General features: G+C 40.0%; 1 protein-coding gene and 2 long non-coding RNA genes across 3 annotated transcripts in view; 1 reads left to right on the top strand and 2 right to left on the bottom strand.

Moving 5' to 3' along the window:
* LOC146504931 (uncharacterized) overlaps positions 1-20,622 on the bottom strand; it is a 56,263-nt gene that overhangs the window by 30,629 nt on the left and 5,012 nt on the right. The gene's annotated exons all lie outside the window — the stretch shown is intronic.
* Positions 966-13,228, top strand: LOC146504933 (isoaspartyl peptidase/L-asparaginase-like). Its single transcript, XM_085182904.1, has 7 exons — positions 966-4,751; positions 4,981-5,213; positions 5,810-5,952; positions 6,241-6,395; positions 6,947-7,068; positions 9,309-9,419; positions 12,297-13,228. Exons 2-7 carry the CDS (start codon positions 5,018-5,020, stop codon positions 12,500-12,502), a joined length of 933 nt encoding a protein of 310 aa, XP_085039030.1. The 5' UTR covers positions 966-4,751; positions 4,981-5,017; the 3' UTR covers positions 12,503-13,228.
* LOC146504932 (uncharacterized) lies at positions 15,880-18,450 on the bottom strand. Its single transcript, XR_014877601.1, has 2 exons — positions 17,488-18,450; positions 15,880-17,284 (listed from the first exon to the last, which is right to left on the bottom strand). It is a non-coding gene; the product is annotated as an uncharacterized LOC146504932 (long non-coding RNA).

The following is a 20,622-nucleotide window of genomic DNA, read 5'->3' as shown; positions in this document are numbered from 1 at the left end:
CTCTGCAGGTACTTGGTGGTTGCAGCTTTCCTAGCGGCCTCTTCATGGTTCCCATTCGCCTGCGGGAACCCCAGGTACTTGTAACTGTCCTCTATGTCTGCAATGTTGCCTTCTGGTAGTTCAATCCCCTCAGTTCTGACTACCTTCCCTCTCTTTGTTACCATCCGACTACACTTCTCCAGCCCGAACGACATTCCAATGTCATTGCTGTATAGCCTGGTAGTGTGAATCAGTGAATCGATGTCTCATTCACTCTTGGCATACAGCTTGATGTCATCCATGTACAGGAAGTGGCTGACAACTGCTCCGTTCCGTAGTTGGTATCCGTAGCCAGTCTTGTTAATGATCTCACTGAGGGGGTTCGGGCCTATGCAGAACAGCAGTGGGGACAGAGCATCTCCTTGGTAGATCCCGCACTTGATGGTGACTTGTGCTATGGGCTTGGAGTTGGCCTCTAGTGTTGTACGCCACATCCCCATTGAGTTCCTGATGAAGGCTCTTAGGGTCCCATTGATCTTGTACAATTCTAGGCATTCCAGTATCCAGCTGTGGGGCATTGAGTCGTAGGCTTTCTTGTAATCAATCCAGGCAGTGCACAGGTTGGTCAGTCTGGTCTTGCAGTCTCGGCTGACTGTTCTGTCTACCAGTAGCTGGTGTTTTGCGCCTCTGGTATTCTTGCCAATTCCTTTCTGTGTCCCGCTCACATATTCCATAACAAATGCTGGCATCATGAACATGAGGATTGATCCGAGAGGGAGTAGGACGGTAGTGACGTGGCATTTTCAAAACACATCTTTCATCCTTCCGCACTGAGAAGCAAAACTTCCAGCTTACTTAGTTTTTCTAAGTTAAGACAACTTAACAGTTGTGTAAAGCGCTTTGAGTGCTCAGAAGAGTAGAAAAGCGCTATATAAGAACCAGTCCATTTACCATTTACAACTCAAATAAATTGAGTTTATTAGCATTTTTGCATAAAAAGTACTTGTAACTTATTTAAATTGAGTTCTAATAACAAATTGATAAAAAACTGAGTTCAGCCTATTTAATATTTTTAATTAAACACAATATTACATTTTACAGTGTATGCGACCCATATCCGATCATGGTATGACAGTGTGAACGGCACAAATCCGATATTTTCAAATCCGATCTGGGTCACTTTGGTATGTGGTACTGAATCCGATACATATCCAATGTTTTAGAAAGCGACTGCTGTGTGAATGGTCAGGTCGCATTAAATCCATCTTTTACGTCACTGACACAAGAAAGCTGTCTTGTGTCAATCTAGACGCCAGAATCCAAATCTAGACGCGTCTAGACGCCAATTATCAGTGCTGGAGTAGCCCCTGAGAAGACATCGCGAACGCTTCGTGGCCATCCAGTGTAGATGTCAGTGAAACTGTTGGGAAGACAATGTTGGAGAAACGTGAACATTTTATTTGTACTGTATAATCTGCAGATTCTGACAGAAATCTGCAACTATCCTTTGAAGCACCGCTCCTCTAAAACAGCAATAAGGATCATTATTAGGTTATCTACATTATTATGTAAATAACAAAATAACTTAAGGCAAAAATTGGGAAACGTAAAGTCCGAAGTCTTTATATTAAGGGCCATCAGTCAACAATACTGTTTGCTCTGGGTCTAAACAGAGCACGTTGTGTGTGACGTCTTGTTTTGCGCATGCGGGCCGCTTTGAGCATTCACACTAGAGAGCGTTTACTGTCGCATTTTATTCGTACTGTAAACAAGCAGACAAAAAAATCGGATTTGATCAAAAAATCGGAATTGAGCATTAAGACCTGCAGTGTGAACGTAGCGATAAGATTCTGCCTGTAAAATGATTTAAAAATCATTCACAAAGAGCTAAGGAAGCCAGTCTAGGCGTTACAGGACAGGGATTAATCAATGAGTCAAAGGTTTTAAATAAAAAATGTGGATTGTGACTGTTATCCGTAATGACAGCCGACGGGAAACCTGCCTTAGCCAACCTAACAGATTTCTGGAATTCCAGGCGGGTCCTGCGAAGGATGTCAAAAGACAGCTGGAGCTTATCTTTTTTCCACCGTCTTTCAACTTGGCGGCAAATGCGTCGTAGAGCACGTAAAGACTCATTTAACCATGGTTGAGGGCAGCTTCAGGGGCCACAACGTCCAGTAAAGAAGAGCATGTAGAGAGGAAGGAGTTAGCAAAATCATCAACTGGAGAGGGTGTAGAACGATTAATGTCAGGAAGAACAGATTTGGAGAAAGCAGCTGAAAATTCAGCCACAGTCGCAGGATTGATTATGCACACAAGACGTCGAGGACCCTCAAAGTCCTGGTCCATTTTGCATAACTTAGCATCAAAGATGACTGGGAAATGGTCAGCGATTCCAATGTTGCTAATGTCCCTGATACAGATGTCCAGTCCATAAGAAAAACTCAAATCAAGGGTATGTCCTTTGAAGTGGGTAGGTGCATTAACCCACTGGCTGAGATTAAAACAGTCAGCTAATGCTAAAAAATCCTTGACAAACACATCATCTTTACAACAAATGTGAATGTTAAAATCGCCAGTGATAAGAACACGATCATATTTTAGAAAGTGCATTTTCTGAAGAAACTGCAGTGTGAATGCTTGAATCCGAATGTATGCACTGAAATGAATTAATTGCTGAATTTAATTTTGAATGAGATGAAAAAAAACTTGAATTTTTAACCTGAAAACAAAAGTGCTAAAAGCTGACGTTCACACAGAAGAAGTAAAATAGCTGAAAATGTTTTAAATGTATATTACAAAAACCTAAGAAATGAGAAGAGAAAATTTAGAGTCAAAAAACATCTGAATGAATATTAAAAGTTCATATTCTTTAAATCACTGAATGACTAAAATGTGATCCCTCTACTTGAATCCACACAGTTTAAAAAGTTTACATCTCTGAGCTTTTAAAGACACGGTGTTGGAAAGAGAAGAACGATGGCAACGTTTTGAGGGTAAAATGATGGCTGTAGAGCAAACACTGTGGACACAGCAGCAGTTGAAAGAGAAGTGTTTAAGATGAATCTTGGCAGAGTGAGAGAGAGCTCGTTAGGCAGGCAGGTGTGAGCCTGGTTGCTATAGTGACTGCACCCAATGGCTCCATACACACGCACACAGACATGCACCTCACTTCTGTTGCTTAAAATGAACAGAAACGTCAGCCCGAAACAAATCATTCCCAAATGAAAAGTACAAGTCGTATTGACAAAATTCTTTCACCGTGAGTGGCAGCAATGTCTAGTCTACCAAATTCTCAGTTTTCATGCTTGTGGAGTTTATTATACGGACGTAATGACAGTGTAAAGACAGCCTGTACTTCTGATTTTCAAACAAACTTTCTGAGCCATTTTAACATTGAAGTCTATGGAAGAGTTGGAGGGAGGAGGCTGTGCATTGATGACATTTATGAAAGAACCATAACACCTATTACAATAATAAACACATTGGATGAAAGAGGACAGCGATGGCTACATTTGAGGGTAAAATCATACCTGTACAGCAAATGCTGTGGACACAGCAGCAGTTTAAAGAGAAGATTTTAAGATTCATTTTTTTTCTCCTTTCACTCTACCAGTTGAGCTGTCTCACTCTAGCGCCAACAGTCTGTCCCATACACACCCATTATAAACTCTGAAACGGCTACATAAATACAAGTTGAATAGTTGAATATCTTGTCTTCGTTTTAAAGTTTGAATGAAGGCTCTACGTCAATGTATGTGGAAATAGATACAGTTTAAAGAGGAGTAAGTTGAATGAGAATTTGAAGGGTCTCTCCATTGAAATACATGGGAAATTTTTGTTGAATAGAGTTGAATAATTTTAAAAATATAAATGTTAAAAATGAGAAAAATAGAAGCAGTCATGTCCAAAAGAAGAGGAATCTAACGGTGTTTGAATGGGTTTTCTAAGTTGAACGGTTTTGAAGGAGATAGACGGCAAAAAATGTACGGAATAAAATAGAATAAAGATTCAAAGAACAATACTTTTCAAGCATTCACACTAATAAAGAGATGCTAAAAGGTCAGCAAAATTGTTAATGAAAGTCTTATTATATTTCGGGGGATGGTAAATCAAAACACAGAGAGTCCACCACTTGCTAATTTTACTGAATCTGTGGAAGCTCCTCCATAGCCACCACCAAACAACTGAGTTATTTTTACACATCTGCCAGCATCTGGCCAATCCTCCACCTTTCATTGTTTATACCGTTACGGAAAAAACAACAACAACAAAAAAACATGGGCCCATAAAAACCAAAAATTACCATGGTCTCATATGACCACATGACTTTCTCCCATGCTTCCTCTGGATTATCCAGATGGTTACTGGCAAACTTCAGACGGGCCTGGACATGTGATAACTTCCGTGCCATGCATGATTTGAGACCATGATGGCGTGGTGTAGGGCTCGGCTTAGTTGATTCTGCAATGAAAGCTGAGTTTGACAGGCTTAAAATCCTATTTTTGCACCAAAATGGGGGATTCCCATAGAACTGGCATATGCTGGCATAAAAAACAAAACAAAACAAGAAAACAACCTTGCTGTTAAAGAGAAGCTCTTGACCAAAACATGCAAATTATTTACCAGTTGGAGAAAATGTTTCTGAATTTCTGGAGTTTGACCCCATTCACCTTCAGGTCCGCAAGCACTTTTACTTGCACAACATACCCATTTGTTCTCATTTCTCAGCTCATCAAACTCTGAGTTACCTGGGGATCTGCCACATTTAGGTATAATTTTTTTTGTTTTGTTTTGTTTATTTCTTTGTTTGTTTCTTAACAGAAGTCCAGAATATTTGTGCTTTTTTATCATCTGTTAAGCAGTGTTTGTGCTGCAGTCTTATTTTGTAAAAGGACATGTTGGCCTTTTTATACCTGTTGCTTAACATAACCCGTGTGTGTGTGTGTTTGTGTGTTTGTGTACGTGTGTGCGTTAAAAATATCTTGTTTGTGCTGAAAGATTCACCAGATATTATTTGAGTGACACTTCTTGCCAGATGACTGACCTCTTGCCAGTGGTGGTGGTGCATGGAGGGGCAGGGTTTGTCCCAAAGGAGCGGATGGAACTGTCCATTTCAGGGGTTTGTGCAGCAGTGCGGGCAGGGTACGCTATCCTTAAGGGAGGGGGCAGCAGCATGGATGCTGTGGTGGAGGCTGTGAGCCAGATGGAGAATAACCCTGCCTTCAATGCAGGTAATGGAGAAACTCAGAATTTTATATTTATATATATATATATATATATATATATATATATATATATATATATATATATATATATGTATATATGTATGTGTGTGTGTGTATATATGTCTGTGTGTATATATATATGTATATACTGTACATATATACACATACATACATATATATATATATATATGTATATATGTATGTATGTATATATATATATATGACACTATGAACAGAGAGAAATGATTATATTACCTTTTTTGTTTTTTTGGACACTGAGATGGTGTCAGAAAATTGTAAATATTGGATTGCACAAGGAATCAAATTCAAATTCAACTGCACAAAAAAAAATATGACCAATATACCACACAAATTTTTCTTAATTATTTGATTTTATATATTTCACTGATGTTGTGGTATCTCTTTTGTGAAAGTAAAGCAGTCAATAAGAATTTGTTGGGATGAGAAGAAACAAACAGTTTAGCTGTTGAGTAAACCTGCTGCGTGTAGCTCTGATCACCTAAGAAACACTAACAGGCCATATGTCACTGCAGGACACTAAAGATTCTTGGAGCTGCATCATTTCTCAAATCATATTTTAGGTTGTGGGTCAGTGCTGAACATCAAAGGTGAGGTGGAGATGGACGCTATCGTGATGGATGGCAAAACACTTGCAAGCGGAGCAGTGTCCGCAGTACGCAACATAGCTAACCCCATCCAGCTAGCAAGACTTGTTATGGACAAGGTATGCATGTTTCTCCTGACTGAACTGCAGGAACTGTGTGGAATCATGCATGTGTGGAGACTGCTGTGGATTTTTATCTGTAAATACATGATGGACACCTACAGGACCTTTCTGCCTTCATCAGCACCTTTATCTATCAATGTAGCTAAAGGTGCTGATTACAGCCTGTTGACAGCTGTAGCTATGATTCCTTCTTGAACTGAAACCATTAGTATAGTCTGGACGAAGCACAGTATTTCAAATGTGCTCTGTAACTGTTTACAGTGTGAACTTTGATCTTTGCTTCAGACCAGTCATGCGTGTCTGACAGCCGAAGGTGCTAATCAGTTTGCTCGATCCATGGGGATCGAGGAGGTCCCCCAGGAGTCCCTCATCACTGAGTATTCCCGCATGCGCTGGAGGAAGAACCTTGCACCTGATGCCAACCCTGTGGAGTGCCAAATGTGAGACACAACAGTTTTAAGCTTGCTAGCATTATTTATTATTTATTTTTTTAAAGTAATATCCAGAAATGAAATGACCCCTTTTAGTATGTAACCGATCAATAGACATCTCTGCCGTGTACGCACTGATCCATAAGCTCACTGTGTTGCATAATGTGGACCCTGACTTCCTTCACTCACGTCTCTTAGTGTAGATAAAGGGAAGAAGCGAGTCTTTGCAGGACTTACACAAACCCAGAAAGATGTTATCTCACTTTGAATTTTAAAAAAAGACTGAAAAGGAATATTTGGCAACTAATTGGGTAAATTAACAGCAGGTCAGCAAAATGATTGGGTATTTAAAAAACAAACATCTTAGAGAAGCAGAGCTTTTCCAGTCCTTTTTACCAGTCTGCAGAAAACTGCATAGACGTTGGTGTTGAGCAGTTAAACAAGAGTACCTAATGAAGTGGCCGCTGAGTGTATTTGACAGACGGAGAGGAAAACACAAAACAGAACAAAGTAGAACTAGAGCTCTCAGACATGTTCTGCTGCTCTGCTCTCTTTTGTAGGGGGAAGGCAGGCACGGTTGGTGCAGTAGCAGTTGACTTAGAGGGCAACTTAGCCTGTGCAACTTCCACTGGTGGGATGCTGAACAAGATGGAAGGTCGGGTGGGTGACACCCCCATGATAGGTCAGTTCACACATGCCTGGTAATTATTTACATGCAGTTGTAATTGTTTTTGTGTCTTCGCTGAGCTTTTAACCTTTAGCCAGTCTTAAATGAATAGTTATTAGAATAGAATAGAATAGAATAGAACTCAACTTTATTGTCATTGCACATGCACAGGTACAGGGCAACGAAATGCAGTTTGCATCCATCCAGAAGTGCTTTAACCGTGATATAGATATATTACAATATATATTAGCAATAATATAGATAAGTATATTACAAAAATGGGTCTATTATGGTATGTTATAATGTACACGGTATGAAGTATGTTATAAATATTCTATAAGTATAAGTATGTACAGGCTGTAGTGAGTACAAGCTATGTACAGGCTTGTACATTTAGTGTACAAGCCTGTTATTTAGTGAACAATGGGAGTATGGTTAATATTTGATTCAATTCTAGGTTACCTAAGAATGTTTTGTTAGACAGCAGCAGGAAAAAAACCTCTGACCTAAATTGTATTTAAACATAGGTGTATGCTGTGATATCAGTGGCTAAATCCTAGTCTAATTTGGTAAATGGCAGCAACTTGCTTTTGGTAGTTGCGTCAATCCCATCTAATCTGTCACTATCGATAAATGAGTGACAGGAGTATTTTTTGAAACAAATGCTTGAATTTAAAAAAAAAAGACTGTCTGCAAAACTAGTGCAGAACATTGATTAAAGAGACAAATGTGCAGAATCAAAGTTTTAAAGCAGTGGGCTGCTTTGCAAAAGGAACTGGAACTTATTTCATTCATTTGATTACAACAACCAAAAGTCTGAATCACAACAGTGTTGCTGCCTGCTGTGGTTCAGTTCAAGCAAATTTAAGGGAAAGCCTTAGTCTTCCATCTAGCGAAATAAATGTGTAACTGCATCCATGTGCAGATGAGACTTCAAAAAATGTTTTTAATAACAACATCTTCAACATTTCATAGCAGAGCCTCTTTATTGACAGTATTAAATGTCCAAATGCTGTTTCAAGAACATACAAGGTGGCATGTAGATAAACTGTATATAAAAGACAGATATATTCAGTCTGACACCCATGTGTCACCCATGTGGCTTGCTCAATGCATTTAGTGTTTCAACTGCGACAATGCTGCACAAACGGCCATAATATTTGCCAAATAATTACATTCAAATGTTCCAAAAGGCACCAAAACCGCAAACTCGGTGGGGAGATCAGACTCAAATGAATGTAAGTAAGGTTGTGCCATAAACTGTATGTTACATCAGCAACAAACAATTTCAACAAGTTTACCCTCATAAAAGGCTAAGCTTGCACAGTCTATTGGTGAAGAATTATTCAGGTGTTCAAGAAGTGGTCATGGTATCTCTGAAAAGACATTTTTCCATTAATCAAACATCAGAACAGATATTAATGGAAAGAATTAGACATGAAGCTCTGATAACACAATAGTACTTGTTTTTGTTTTGATTTTTAAGTACCATAGCTAGTGTAGGCAGCATATGCACTGAGTAGGGTTATCAATTTTATTCAATTCAGTTTTATTTGTGTAATCCCAAATCACAACAACAGTTCATGTTGTAAGGTAAAGACCCTACGATAATACAGAGAAAACCCCAACAATCAGAAGAACCCTATGAGCGAGGACGTGGTTATAGTGGAAAGAAAAATCTTCCTTTTAACAGGAAGAAACTTCTAGCAGAACAAGGCTAAGGAGGGGCGGCTATCTGCGGTTTGGAGTGAGGGGAGGGAGATGGCACACACAGAATCTATACTCGGATACTAATCTATGCAAACAATTACAAATTAGATACTTCTCTGCAATAGTGTTGATACAAGCAATGCCATCTGCACCTTCTCCAGCTGCTTCACACAACGTTCATAGCCCCGCCTCTCACTAGCAGCAGAACACACCTCCCTGGTCCTTATAAGGCATTTTGGGAGGTCAGTAAAGCTCCTGTTTCACAACATCAAAATATTAAACAGTCATCATAAATGTTATGATGCTCAGCTGGTGCACATAATAACATTAGCCGTTCAATTATTAGAAATGTGACTGCACAACAGCAGCATTAGCCATCTGTCAGTTTATCATTAAAGACACGGCTAAAATCTGTTCTCCCAGGGCTGCCTCTGGGTGTTGCCAGTGTTTTCATAAAGCTTCCAAACCTGCTTATAGCTGCAGGAAGATCCAGAGAACAGCTCAGTAAGCTGTGCAGGACGGCTGAAATATTTTGTCTTTGTCAGGGTCTGGAGGGTATGCTGACAACCAGTCAGGAGCAGTGTCCACCACAGGTCACGGTGAGACCATCATGAAGATTACACTGGCCAGACTCATCCTGTTCCACATGGAGCAAGGTAACACACACACACACACACTTGTTTTCATATCTTAGTAAATACATCTCATTGACATAATGCTTTCCCTAGCGCTTACCCTGACCCTAACCATCAAAAATGAATGCCTAACCATAACCTAGTTGTAACCCAATTCAATTCAATTCAGTTTTATTTATATAGCGCCAAATCACAACAAAAGTCACCTCAAGGCGCTTCATAGATACAGAGAAAAACCCAACAATCATATGACCCCCTATGAGCAAGCACTTTGGCGACAGTGGGAAGGAAAAACTCCCTTTTAACAGGAAGAAACCTCCGGCAGAACCAGGTTCAGGGAGGGGCGGCCATCTGCTGAGACCGGTTGGGGTGAGAGAAGGAAGACAGGATAAAAGACATGCTGTGGAAGAGAGACAGAGATTAATAACAGATATGATTCAATGCAGAGAAGTCTATTAATACATAGTGAGTGAGAAAGGTGACTGGAAAGGAAAAACTCAATGCATCATGGGAATCCCCCGGCAGCCTACGTCTATTGCAGCATAACTAAGGGAGGATTCAGGGTCACCTGGTCCAGCCCTAACTATATGCTTTAGCAAAAAGGAAAGTTTTAAGCCTAATCTTAAAAGTAGAGATAGTGTCTGTCTCCCGAATCCAAACTGGAAGCTGGTTCCACAGAAGAGGGGCCTGAAAACTGAAGGCTCTCCCTCCCATTCTACTTTTAAATACTCTAGGAACAACAAGTAGGCCTGCAGAGCGAGAGCGAAGTGCTCTAATAGGGTGATATGGTACTACAAGGTCATTAAGATGGGGCCTGATCATTTAAGACCTTGTATGTGAGGAGCAGGATTTTGAATTCAATTCTGGATTTAACAGGAAGCCAATGAAGGGAAGCCAAAACAGGAGAAATATGCTCTTTTTTTCTAGTCCCTGTCAGTACTCTTGCTGCAGCATTTTGGATTAGCTGAAGGCTTTTCAGTGAGTTTTTTGGACATCCTGATAATAATGAATTACAGTAGTCCAGCCTGGAAGTAATAAATGCATGAACTAGTTTTTCAGCGTCACTCTGAGACAGGATATTTCTAACTTTAGAGATGTTGCGCAAATGGAAGAACGCAGTCTTACATATTTGTTTAATATGTGCGTTGAAGGACATATCCTGGTCAAAAATGACTCCAAGGTTCCTCACAGTGTTACTGGAGGCCAAGGTAATGCCATCCAGAGGAAGAATCTGGTTAGATACCATATTTCTAAGCTTTTCAGGGCCGAGTACAATAACCTCAGTTTTATCTGAATTAAGAAGCAGAAAGTTAGCGGCCATCCAGGTCTTTATGTCTATAAGACATTCCTGCAGTTTAACTAATTGGTATGTGTTATCTGGCTTCATGGACAGATAGAGCTGGGTGTCATCTGCATAGCAGTGAAAATGTATGCTATGTCTTCTAATGATACTGCCTAAGGGAAGCATGTATAATGTAAACAGAATTGGTCCTAGCACTGAACCCTGTGGAACTCCATAATTAACCTCAGTGTGTGAAGAGGACTCTCCATTTACATGCACAAATTGGAGTCTATTAGATAGATATGATACAAACCACTGCAGTGCAGTACCTGTAATACCTACAGCATGTTCTAATTGCTCTAATAGGATATTATGGTCGACAGTATCGAACGCTGCACTGAGGTCTAGCAGGACAAGCACAGAGATGAGTCCACTGTCAGAGGCCATAAGAAGATCATTTGTAACCTTCACTAAAGCTGTTTCTGTGCTGTGATGAACTCTGAAACCTGACTGAAACTCTTCAAATAAACCATTCCTCTGCAGATGATCTGTTAGCTGTTTGACAACTACTCTTTCAAGGATTTTTGATATGAAAGGAAGGTTGGAGATTGGCCTATAATTAGCTAAGACTGCTGGGTCTAGAGATGGCTTTTTGAGTAAAGGTTTAACTACAGCCAGCTTGAAGGCCTGTGGTACATAGCCGATTATTAGAGATAGGTTGATCATATTTAAGATCGAAGAATTAATTAATGGCAGGACTTCTTTGAGCAGTTTTGTAGGAATGGGGTCTAAAAGACACGTTGATGGTTTGGAGGAAGTAATTAATGAAGTTAACTCAGAAAGATCAATTGGAGAAAAAGAGTCTAACTTAACATCAATGGTACTAAGAGTAGCTGTAGATAATATTACATCTGTGGGATGATTATTGGTAATTTTTTCTCTAATGATAAAAATTTTATTTGTGAAGAAGTTCATGAAGTCATTACTAGTTAACGTTAAAGGGATGGTTGGCTCAAAAGAGCTCTGACTTTTTGTCAGCCTGGCTACAGTGCTGAAGAGACACTAGAACCACACTTTGAGCTTAAAAAATGCCTTCAGACTTGTGGGGATGGACATTTTGTCCCCGTGAGTGACTGTTGGTCCCCAAAAGTATAGTAGCATGCCAATTTTCTGTCCTCACAAAGATGTCTAAACATGTACACACACACACACACACAAATCTGAGCCACTGTGGCTGAGGGGGTTGAGAACCAGCTGCGAGGTTGGTAACACTTTGCCACACACAGCTTCAGCTCTCATATTTGATTTATTTACATCCAGAAAAAAACTAAAACTCCTCAGAGGAGCCGCGACTAAGCCTTTTTACCCATGGGACTTGGACGCACTGTTTCTGGGGTCCGGGAAGCTATTTGGACTTAGGTTTTTGTTTGTTTTTCCTTGATTTGCCCTTCACTGTAGCAGTATACTAATTATCCCAGTAAAGCTCTTCTTGTTTTCTTCCTGTAACCAAGTTTTGACTTTAGCACAAATGCTAACTGTAACAATGAGCCTCTCTCCAGACTGTTAAATGAAAACAAAAAGAGTTAAAGTGCTGTTTCTTGTGTCTCTTTTGTCAGGTCGGTCGGTAGAAGATGCCAGTGACTTGGGCCTGGCCTGCATGCAGTCCAGACTTGGGGGGCTAGGCGGGGTAGTGACAGTGGATCCTCAGGGCCACTGGGCTGCCCGCTTCAGCAGCAACTACATGTCGTGGGCTGCAGCCCAGAGGGATATAATGCACTATGGCCAGTACTCTGGAGAAAACTTCACCCAAAGCATCAACTGATGGATGTTGTTGCTCTTTTTTTTAACTATCATTTTTAAGCGAGAATTTGATACTACTTGGACAACAAAAGAAATTCAGTACAAGTTTATCCAGGTGCTAAGATAGATGGTCATTGTGCATTTGATTAAAACACAAAGTTATAACACAAAATGGTTTTATCTGCAAAGGCTTACAGAGCCCATGAATTCTAGGCTGGAACTAATTTCAGATTACACTCTTAAAACTCCTGATCTTTAATGCAGTCTTAACATTGCCTTAGTGCTTGTATGTTAGCAATCACATCAGGCCTAGCAAGGGCTTTATTTAGGATAAATGGTATTAAGCAATAAGTTCAAAATCACCAGTAAGTCATGTGTAAATGATTGTTTTTGGCAGCATTGTACCAGGAACCAAGTCCAGACCGTAACCGTGAATACCCATGAACGTTCTTTTATTGTATGTTCATTAAGTTCAGGTTTCGAGTGAGTCTGTGCAGGAAGCAAAGTGGACACGAGTCCTGTAGGTCCTGTACAGGACTTAGGAACTCCAAGCCATTCATTTGATCTCATTTCTTAAGAATAAAATTACAGAGTTGTTTAAATTTCTTGATTGAAAAAAAGATTTTTCGTGAGATTTTTTTAAATGAATGTCATTTTGAATGTTTGAATGGCAATCACTGCAAAATAAATCGGAAACTGAAAATGTGGTGTGGGGATTTTAAATAAACTGAATCGAAATATTTGTGAATGTGATCTTCAGATGTTTTATTTTTACCATTATGTGTGTTAATGTGATGTCAGTGTAAATTACTGAACCTCTTCAGCTTCCACTAATCTGCTCTTTGATGACGTTGTGCAATCAAGTATTGTGAACATTTTATAGAGAACTGCTGCCTTGCTGCTTTATGTGTGTTAAATGTGCTGGCGGATGAACTGACCCAGTGTCTGTGAAGAGCTGCTGATCACATAATGATTGTTAATACTGATTGTAATGCTATCTTTGTTTCTTCTTGGAGTTCTCTATTTCTCTTATATCTAAATTAAGAGTCTGGATGGACAAGAGGCTGTTTTACGCGTCGGTTTGTGCAACAACGACGGTAAAACCATCATGTCGCTCTGCCATTCGCTTGTTTTATTTCTCACAAACCTTTCACACAAAAAGCACCATATCCTTTTCAGGCTTTTCAAAGTAAAACATGTAATAACTATAAATGGCACTAACATTCCGGCCCCTAATTGTTACTGCTAAGGCATAACAATTACATATTAACACAATAAAGTGTCATTTAATATCAACACTCAGAATCTAACTGGCTTAACCAAACATTATATGAAACATAAGTCATATGTGTTGAACATAAATCTGTTACACATGATGCTGAGATTCAAACTGTTGCCTCCATTTCAAGCAATAAACATAACTTGTCGATAGGCCTCTCCAAAACGCTAGTTTTGGTTTTGACAAACACATGTCTGACAAGTCCATGGGAGTCTGGAACTGATCTCTCAACCTTTCCCATTAACCAGGAACTTCTTGGTGCCTTGGAACTTCTTCATGCCGACAAATATGACAACTTTCAAGGACAGCGGAGAAGAGAGAAGGTGAATGAACTGTTGGCGGGTCTGAAGAAACAGCAGTCTGTGTTTACAGCCCAGACATCAGTGATGCTGCAGTGAAAGCTAGCTACCTCATTGCTAACGAAATTGCACTAGCTTCAAAACCATTTAGTGAAGGTGAATTTGTAAAAACATGTATGATGAAGGCATCGGAGATTGTGTGCCCTGAAAAGCGCCAGGCCTTTGCAAATATCAGCCTGACAAGAAACATAGTTGCCGACAGGATTTCTGATCTTTCAGTGGATTTGGACAGCCAGTTGAAGCAAAAAAAAATAGTCATTTATTGTGTTTTAAGTTGCAATTGATGAAGGCACGGACCAAGGGTGTAGATTTGGTTGTGGCATTGGTGGGGACAGATGATTCAGCCATCGACCCCTGCCCCCTGTTTCTTATTTTTTCCTTTATGTTTTTGCTTCTTGATAAAAAAAAGGAGAAATATACTTGCCTACATATGTTATTCTACATGCTTTTAAACCGTTTAAAATTACAATTCATAGTTTTATATGTGAATTATATAAATAAATATAAATTACTATTAAACAAATGACTGACTAAGTATTTCAGGCTTTAGTTTACTTCAGCCATATTCCATATAAATCAGGTATCATACAAAGTAAAAATAGCTTCAAATACAGTCATGACAATAAAAGAATATGACTTTAAGGACTTGACAACATTACTTCAGTTATAGTACACCAACATCTCTGACACATTAGCACTAAGGGAACGCTGAATGACCTGGTGGGTTTTGTCCATAAAACTACTCGTCTAAGATTACCACAAAGTAAAAGATCTCTCAGCAACATTATGCAACATTTTAGGCACTACTGCCCTCTATCAGATCAGTGAGCTGGGATGTTTTACTCTAAACATGAACTACTGTTACAGCAACAGACATGGACTACATGCCCACACAACAAACACATGCCTGCTCCTCTCGTTAGCTGAAATGAACTGATGGCATATTTGTTTTACATCTATACTGTCCAGTCTCTCCTGATGGACATGGCATCACATTATTCATGGTTACATACAATTTTAGACTGATGTGGGCCAAGCCTAGCACCTACTTGCCAACCTTGAGACCTCAGAATTAGGGAGACATTCAAAGGGGCTGGGGGGGATATACATGTACATATATATACAAAAAACTTGAATCTTACAGTGTTTATTTATCGGATAAAATAAGTTAAATGTCACCATTATTATTGTCCGGCCGGAAACAGGCCGGGGGTGTCCAAATTCAGAGGCTGCGTCCACCTGAGGACCCGGCCTTTGTGGTCTAAGTAGGCCGGGTCCTCCGAAAGCCGGGTAGACCGGAAATGAGCGACTGTGAAATTGGACGCTCTAGCCTTCAGAATTACGTCACCTGCCGTCTGCTCCTGGCTGTCTAAAATATAACCGGACGCTGGCGTAGATGGTCGAATAAACTGCTGTTTTCACACAGCAGTTTATTCAGCTGTGTGAGAACCCGGAGGAATCCTCCCGAGGGATTAATAAAGTTTTATTTAATCTAATTTAATATGATAACTTTAAATCGGTTTGGCTGAGATTACTCACCAACAAATAAAACACAACTAAAGCACTGAAAAAGGCCAAACAATAACATGTTTAAGTTATTTGGCGTTTACACAGCTACATTCTCGCCTGAAAATGTGTTAAAAGTTTATTTTGCGACCCAGAAAGAGTAATAAGAGTAATATTAAAACTAAGTAGCTGCAGTAATAGTAGCCATCGTTGGAAACTGGAATTGGCTGGGCCAGTCTGGGATATGGTTTTCAGTTTTGTTGTCCGGGTGGAAAATCGGGAGAAATTGGGGGGAGAATGGTCGCCCCAGGAGATTTTCGGGAGGGGCACTGAAATTCGGGATTCCCCGGAAAAATCGTGAGTGTTGGCATGTATGGCCTAGCATAGCCTGTAACGTTATTGTGACGGACACATTATATGAGTGAACTTGACTTTAAGTGACTTACAGGTTTCTTTGTAAAATACTTTCTTATATCCAGGTTCTCCCTTTTTGCTGCCATCCTCCTCGCAGCGCAGGTTTGCCGCTGCTGAAACTAAACAGTAATGATGTGCGGATCAGGGGCGATTCTAGGATCAGAGCTTTGAGGGTGCTGCGCACCCAGAGAGCTGCCCATCCAGGCAAGGTAAACTGTACTCGTCACGATGAGACTTCTTCCCTGTCTCTGTCAGTCCCTGCATCCTTAAATGTCTCCAGTTGTCCCGAGTTCCCTCTGTTCCTCCCTGTCCTCATTGTCTGTTGTATTCATCTCCGTTATCAGTCATCATAATTTTACCATCTCTGTGTAAGTCTGCAAATTTCTTTATTAAATCATGAGATTCTTAAATTCATCAAGTCTCTCTGTGCCTGGGTCCTCGTCACAAAACATGACATCACTGCTTTGTACATTTTAACACAATTTAATCCCCACATTTGTGAAAGAAAAGCACTTTTTTGAAAAGTCTGTAACAAAACCATCAAATCTGATCAAGGTTATTTAAATGCTGAAGAATGGATTGGAATAAAAAACATATCCTAACCTTAATTACTGCGGGAGAATAATGAATGATGCTCACAGTGAGTGAAAAGTAAACTGAGTGCATTTTTTGGACAGAGATTCACTTTTAAAGTGTATGTATAATACAATACAGATACATAAAAAATACACTCCAAAAACAGAAGAGTCCTTGAAGTGTACAAAATATTATTAAAATTTTAGAAAAATGGAGACACCTTGGCCTCTGGTACAACGTATGAAAAGATGTTTACTGCAGATACTAATATGGCTCTGCAGAGTTTTTCTTTTCTTTTATCCTATGTCGCAGACTCGCAGCACAGCCAGGTGCTGGAGTCTGCTTTGACCCATGGTCCTTCTCAGCCAGGTATGGAGCTGACTCAAGACACTAAAAGACCTCTCACAGCTACAGCTGCTAACTGGGTTTGTTAGGGCAACCTGAATAACAGTTTTCAGTGTGGTGAAGATCTGATTATCCAGAAGATTGTACAATGTTAACATATCTGGCATGGAACCAGCCTCACTCTTGAGCTTCAAAAAGTTTTCTCTTTGCCAGTTTAACAGTTTGTGTTGTGCCTGTCACTGTTCCCTGTCTGTTTTCTTACCTGGTTCTTCCTGAACTTGTACTTTCTCCTCATGTTCCCCTCTTTCCTCTCTCCCTCTTTGGACTTACAATCATACACAAATAGATTGTATTCAATTAGATTAAAAAAAATACTATTAAGATCACTAATAAAAAAGTCCTCTCTCAGTGTACTTTTAACCAAAAGGCAAATAACCAAACCACATGTACATCTAATAAAGGATAAATATTGAAACACTGATCCAACATTATCTTTTATTGATGGATCATTTGATCTTACACATTTACCTGAATGTGGCTCCTTTTTTTGAAAAAACTTCCTCATATCCATTATGAACCTGGCTGTCTCTCTGTACACACACACACAACAGCAGTTATAAGGTTAATGGGAATCCAGTCAGTTAGCTAGTAAGTACCTTGGGTTTAATATCGGCACATATGACAAAATAAGCAGCTTCTCTCCTTTTCAAACAGGACAGTGGTAACAACAGCAGGCTACAGATAATGTTAAGTTTTAGATTTTAAATAGGCTGTATACATTTCAATGGGAGCAACAAGACGGTCAAGTATCGCTGATTTTACTACAGAGCAGGACGGATTGTAGGGTAGAAACATCGCTGGAAAACACGTTTTCAACACAGCAGGTTACCTGGTGTAATGTTTTTCAGCTAAAAAGAAACATGGCCTGACTCCTACCTAACTATATAAAGAGTAACTTAGGGTTAAATGTAGCTAATATGTCCTGTTCTAAGGCAGGCACTTCCACCTCCGCTCCGCTGCGTCTCAGACACCATTGCTCTGGCAGAAAGGGCGCCAGAGCAGGGGAGAGGCGAGCTGGAACAAACCATTTTGGGAGGGGAGAGGGGTTATCTATACTTTTGTTGTTAAAATGTTCCATCTCGAGTACGTACTGTATGCTTTTTATATTTTTAGTAGTGTGTCCCACAAACAGTGTTGTCAAAAAAAGTAAGAAATCTTTGGGGGTGCTTTGATTCATTTTGCACCCCCAAAAATGGGCTAAAATCACCCCTGGTGCGGATCGATCCTGAAATATCGATTCCTCCGATACCAATCATTTATGTTCTAGAATCGATTCTCACATTAAAATATCGATATTTTAGTAATTTAGGGTAAATTTGTAGTTTTTCATTAACAGGAACACAGTGGAAAGAAACTACATGTCTCGCAGCCGCTGGCGTGCGCACTCACAACAATAGCTGAGCTATTGTTGTGAGTGCGGATGTCATGTGCGGATGTATTTTACCTCCACAAACAGCTGAGACGTGATTTGCGATACATGTGGCAAAAAAGTCCGGTGTTGTGGCCATACTTGCCAACCTTGAGACCTCAGAATTAGGGAGACATTCAAAGTACATTTTACAGTGTTTATTTATCGGATAAAATACGTTAAATGTCACCGTTATTATTGGCCGGCCTGGAAACAGCGGGGGTGTCCAAATTCAGAGGCTGCTTCCACCTGAGGACCCGGCCTTCGCGGTCTAAAGACAGCCGGGTAGTACGAGCTCCCTCGGTGGAGTGAAACTCTGCCGTCTGCTCCTTGCTATCTAAAATATAACAGGGCACTGATGTAAACTCTCGACTGTCTCACACTTCTTTTCAATCATTTTCTGTTTGACGTTTATTCAGCTGTGTGAAAACCCCGGAGGAACCCACACGAGGGATTAATAAAGTTTAATTTAATTGAATCTAATCTAATAACTTTAATCTCAGCCAAACCGATTTACTCACAAACAAATAAAACACTGAAAAAGCCAAACAATAACATTTTTAAGTTATCAAAGTGACTTATATATCATGTTTAACCCGAGTAGCGAAAGACCGCGGGGGTTTGAAGACGATGTGTCGGCTCAGATATTTGAAGTTTACACAGCTACATTCTCACCTGAAAATATGTTAAAAGTTTTTTTGCGACCCAGAAAGAGAAATAAGAGTAATATTAAAACTAAGTTGCTGCTGCCATTGTTGGAAACTGGAATTGGCTGGGCCGCGCTATGAATTCTGCGATATGGTTTTTCAATTTTGTTGTTCGGGTGGAAAATTGGGAGAAATTCGTGAGGGGCACTGAAATACGGGATTGGATTCGGGAGGGTTGGCATGTATGGTTGTGGCAACATCACTAACCTTGTCAAACACCTCAAAGTAAATCATATCACAGAATATGACGAGCGTATGTTGAGACGAACTGAAGAGGAGGACAGGGACAGGTGCTGCTACAGCGAGACAGACGTCTCTCATGGAGTCTTTTAGTGCTGCAGGCAGGCAATGTGTTCAAATAGCCACAACTTCAGTATTTTTTATTTCTATGTGATGAACTCTGCGTTATTAAGTGATAAGAACAAGTAATCTGATGTCCTGTAATCATTATGATGCTATAATTTGAGATACAATAAATAAAATAAGTTTTTGTACAAAGTATCGGTATCGGATCAGTATCGTCGATACCACCCTGAATATTACTTGGTATCGGATCGGAAAGGAAATCAGTGGTATCGCACATCACTAGTGCCTAAGCATGGATGAGGTGTTGTTGTTATATCCCAGCTCCCTGGCACATAGCAAACACTTCACCTTGTACAAAAGTAAAGCCGCTTAACATAAATTGTATTGCACCATCAGTATTATGAAAATACAGCTTCTGTAGAAATTTACATACCTTGTTGGGAGGAATAAAATCACAATGTTCCCACACAGGGGAGGACATCCTCCTCTTCTTAGCTGGCTCCATTCTCTCCTGACTTTCTCTCCTAAACCTCCAAACTGTCTCCAAACTCTCACTAACCGCAACTCTCCATCAAACACCCACATTTTGAATGAAGTCTGAGGGGTTTATATCGCTGTCATAGCTCGCGGCAAAGTTCGAACCACTTCCTGAACCAGTCACGTGGTACAGCCGGGCAGCGAGGCTTCGGACGTCATCATTTTCAGCTCCTCCCATAAATGAAGCAAGCCTCGATACATGTATTGCGGAAATGCCCCCTCGACACATGCTTCGAAGCCTCGATACAGAACGTCACATCACTAGTACCTGCTACAGTGCTGCTAACATGTGAAATTCAAGTCGCACAGGTGTTCATGGCTTAGTTAACGTAAGCAGAGTTACACGGATCCTTTATAACTAAGAAGTATGTCGCATTGTGTTATTTATATGCTGAGAATATCTGTTAAAAGGCATATAGCCTTCTGTAGGCTACATCACTGTTTTATGTTCTTGTCTTTGCATATGTCACGATAACTGAAAAAAAATGAAAAAGAAAAAAAACGGTAATCTTTTAACAAACCAGTGAAATTGGTTTATTTCACAGAAATTAAAAAAAAATGTTCATGGTGATTTCTTTGTCACCTTTGCTAATGTTTAACTGACAGCTTAGCTAAAGGAGTGCCCGCTAACGGCAGATTTCGGTT

This window comes from Neolamprologus multifasciatus, chromosome 13 (assembly GCF_963576455.1).
Source record: "Neolamprologus multifasciatus chromosome 13, fNeoMul1.2, whole genome shotgun sequence".
In the NCBI taxonomy this organism is placed as follows: Eukaryota; Metazoa; Chordata; class Actinopteri; order Cichliformes; family Cichlidae; genus Neolamprologus; species Neolamprologus multifasciatus.
Note: the sequence above shows the minus strand (reverse complement) of the source record. Positions and strands in the feature narration are given on the sequence as shown.

Coding starts and splice junctions, on each gene's coding strand:
- LOC146504933 (XM_085182904.1), top strand. CDS start 5,018: ATGACTGACCTCTTGCCAGTGGTGGTGGTGCATGGAGGGGCAGGGTTT. Junction 7,069..9,308: donor GGGTGACACCCCCATGATAG/GTCAGTTCACAC, acceptor TGTCTTTGTCAG/GGTCTGGAGGGTATGCTGAC. Junction 9,420..12,296: donor CCTGTTCCACATGGAGCAAG/GTAACACACACA, acceptor CTCTTTTGTCAG/GTCGGTCGGTAGAAGATGCC.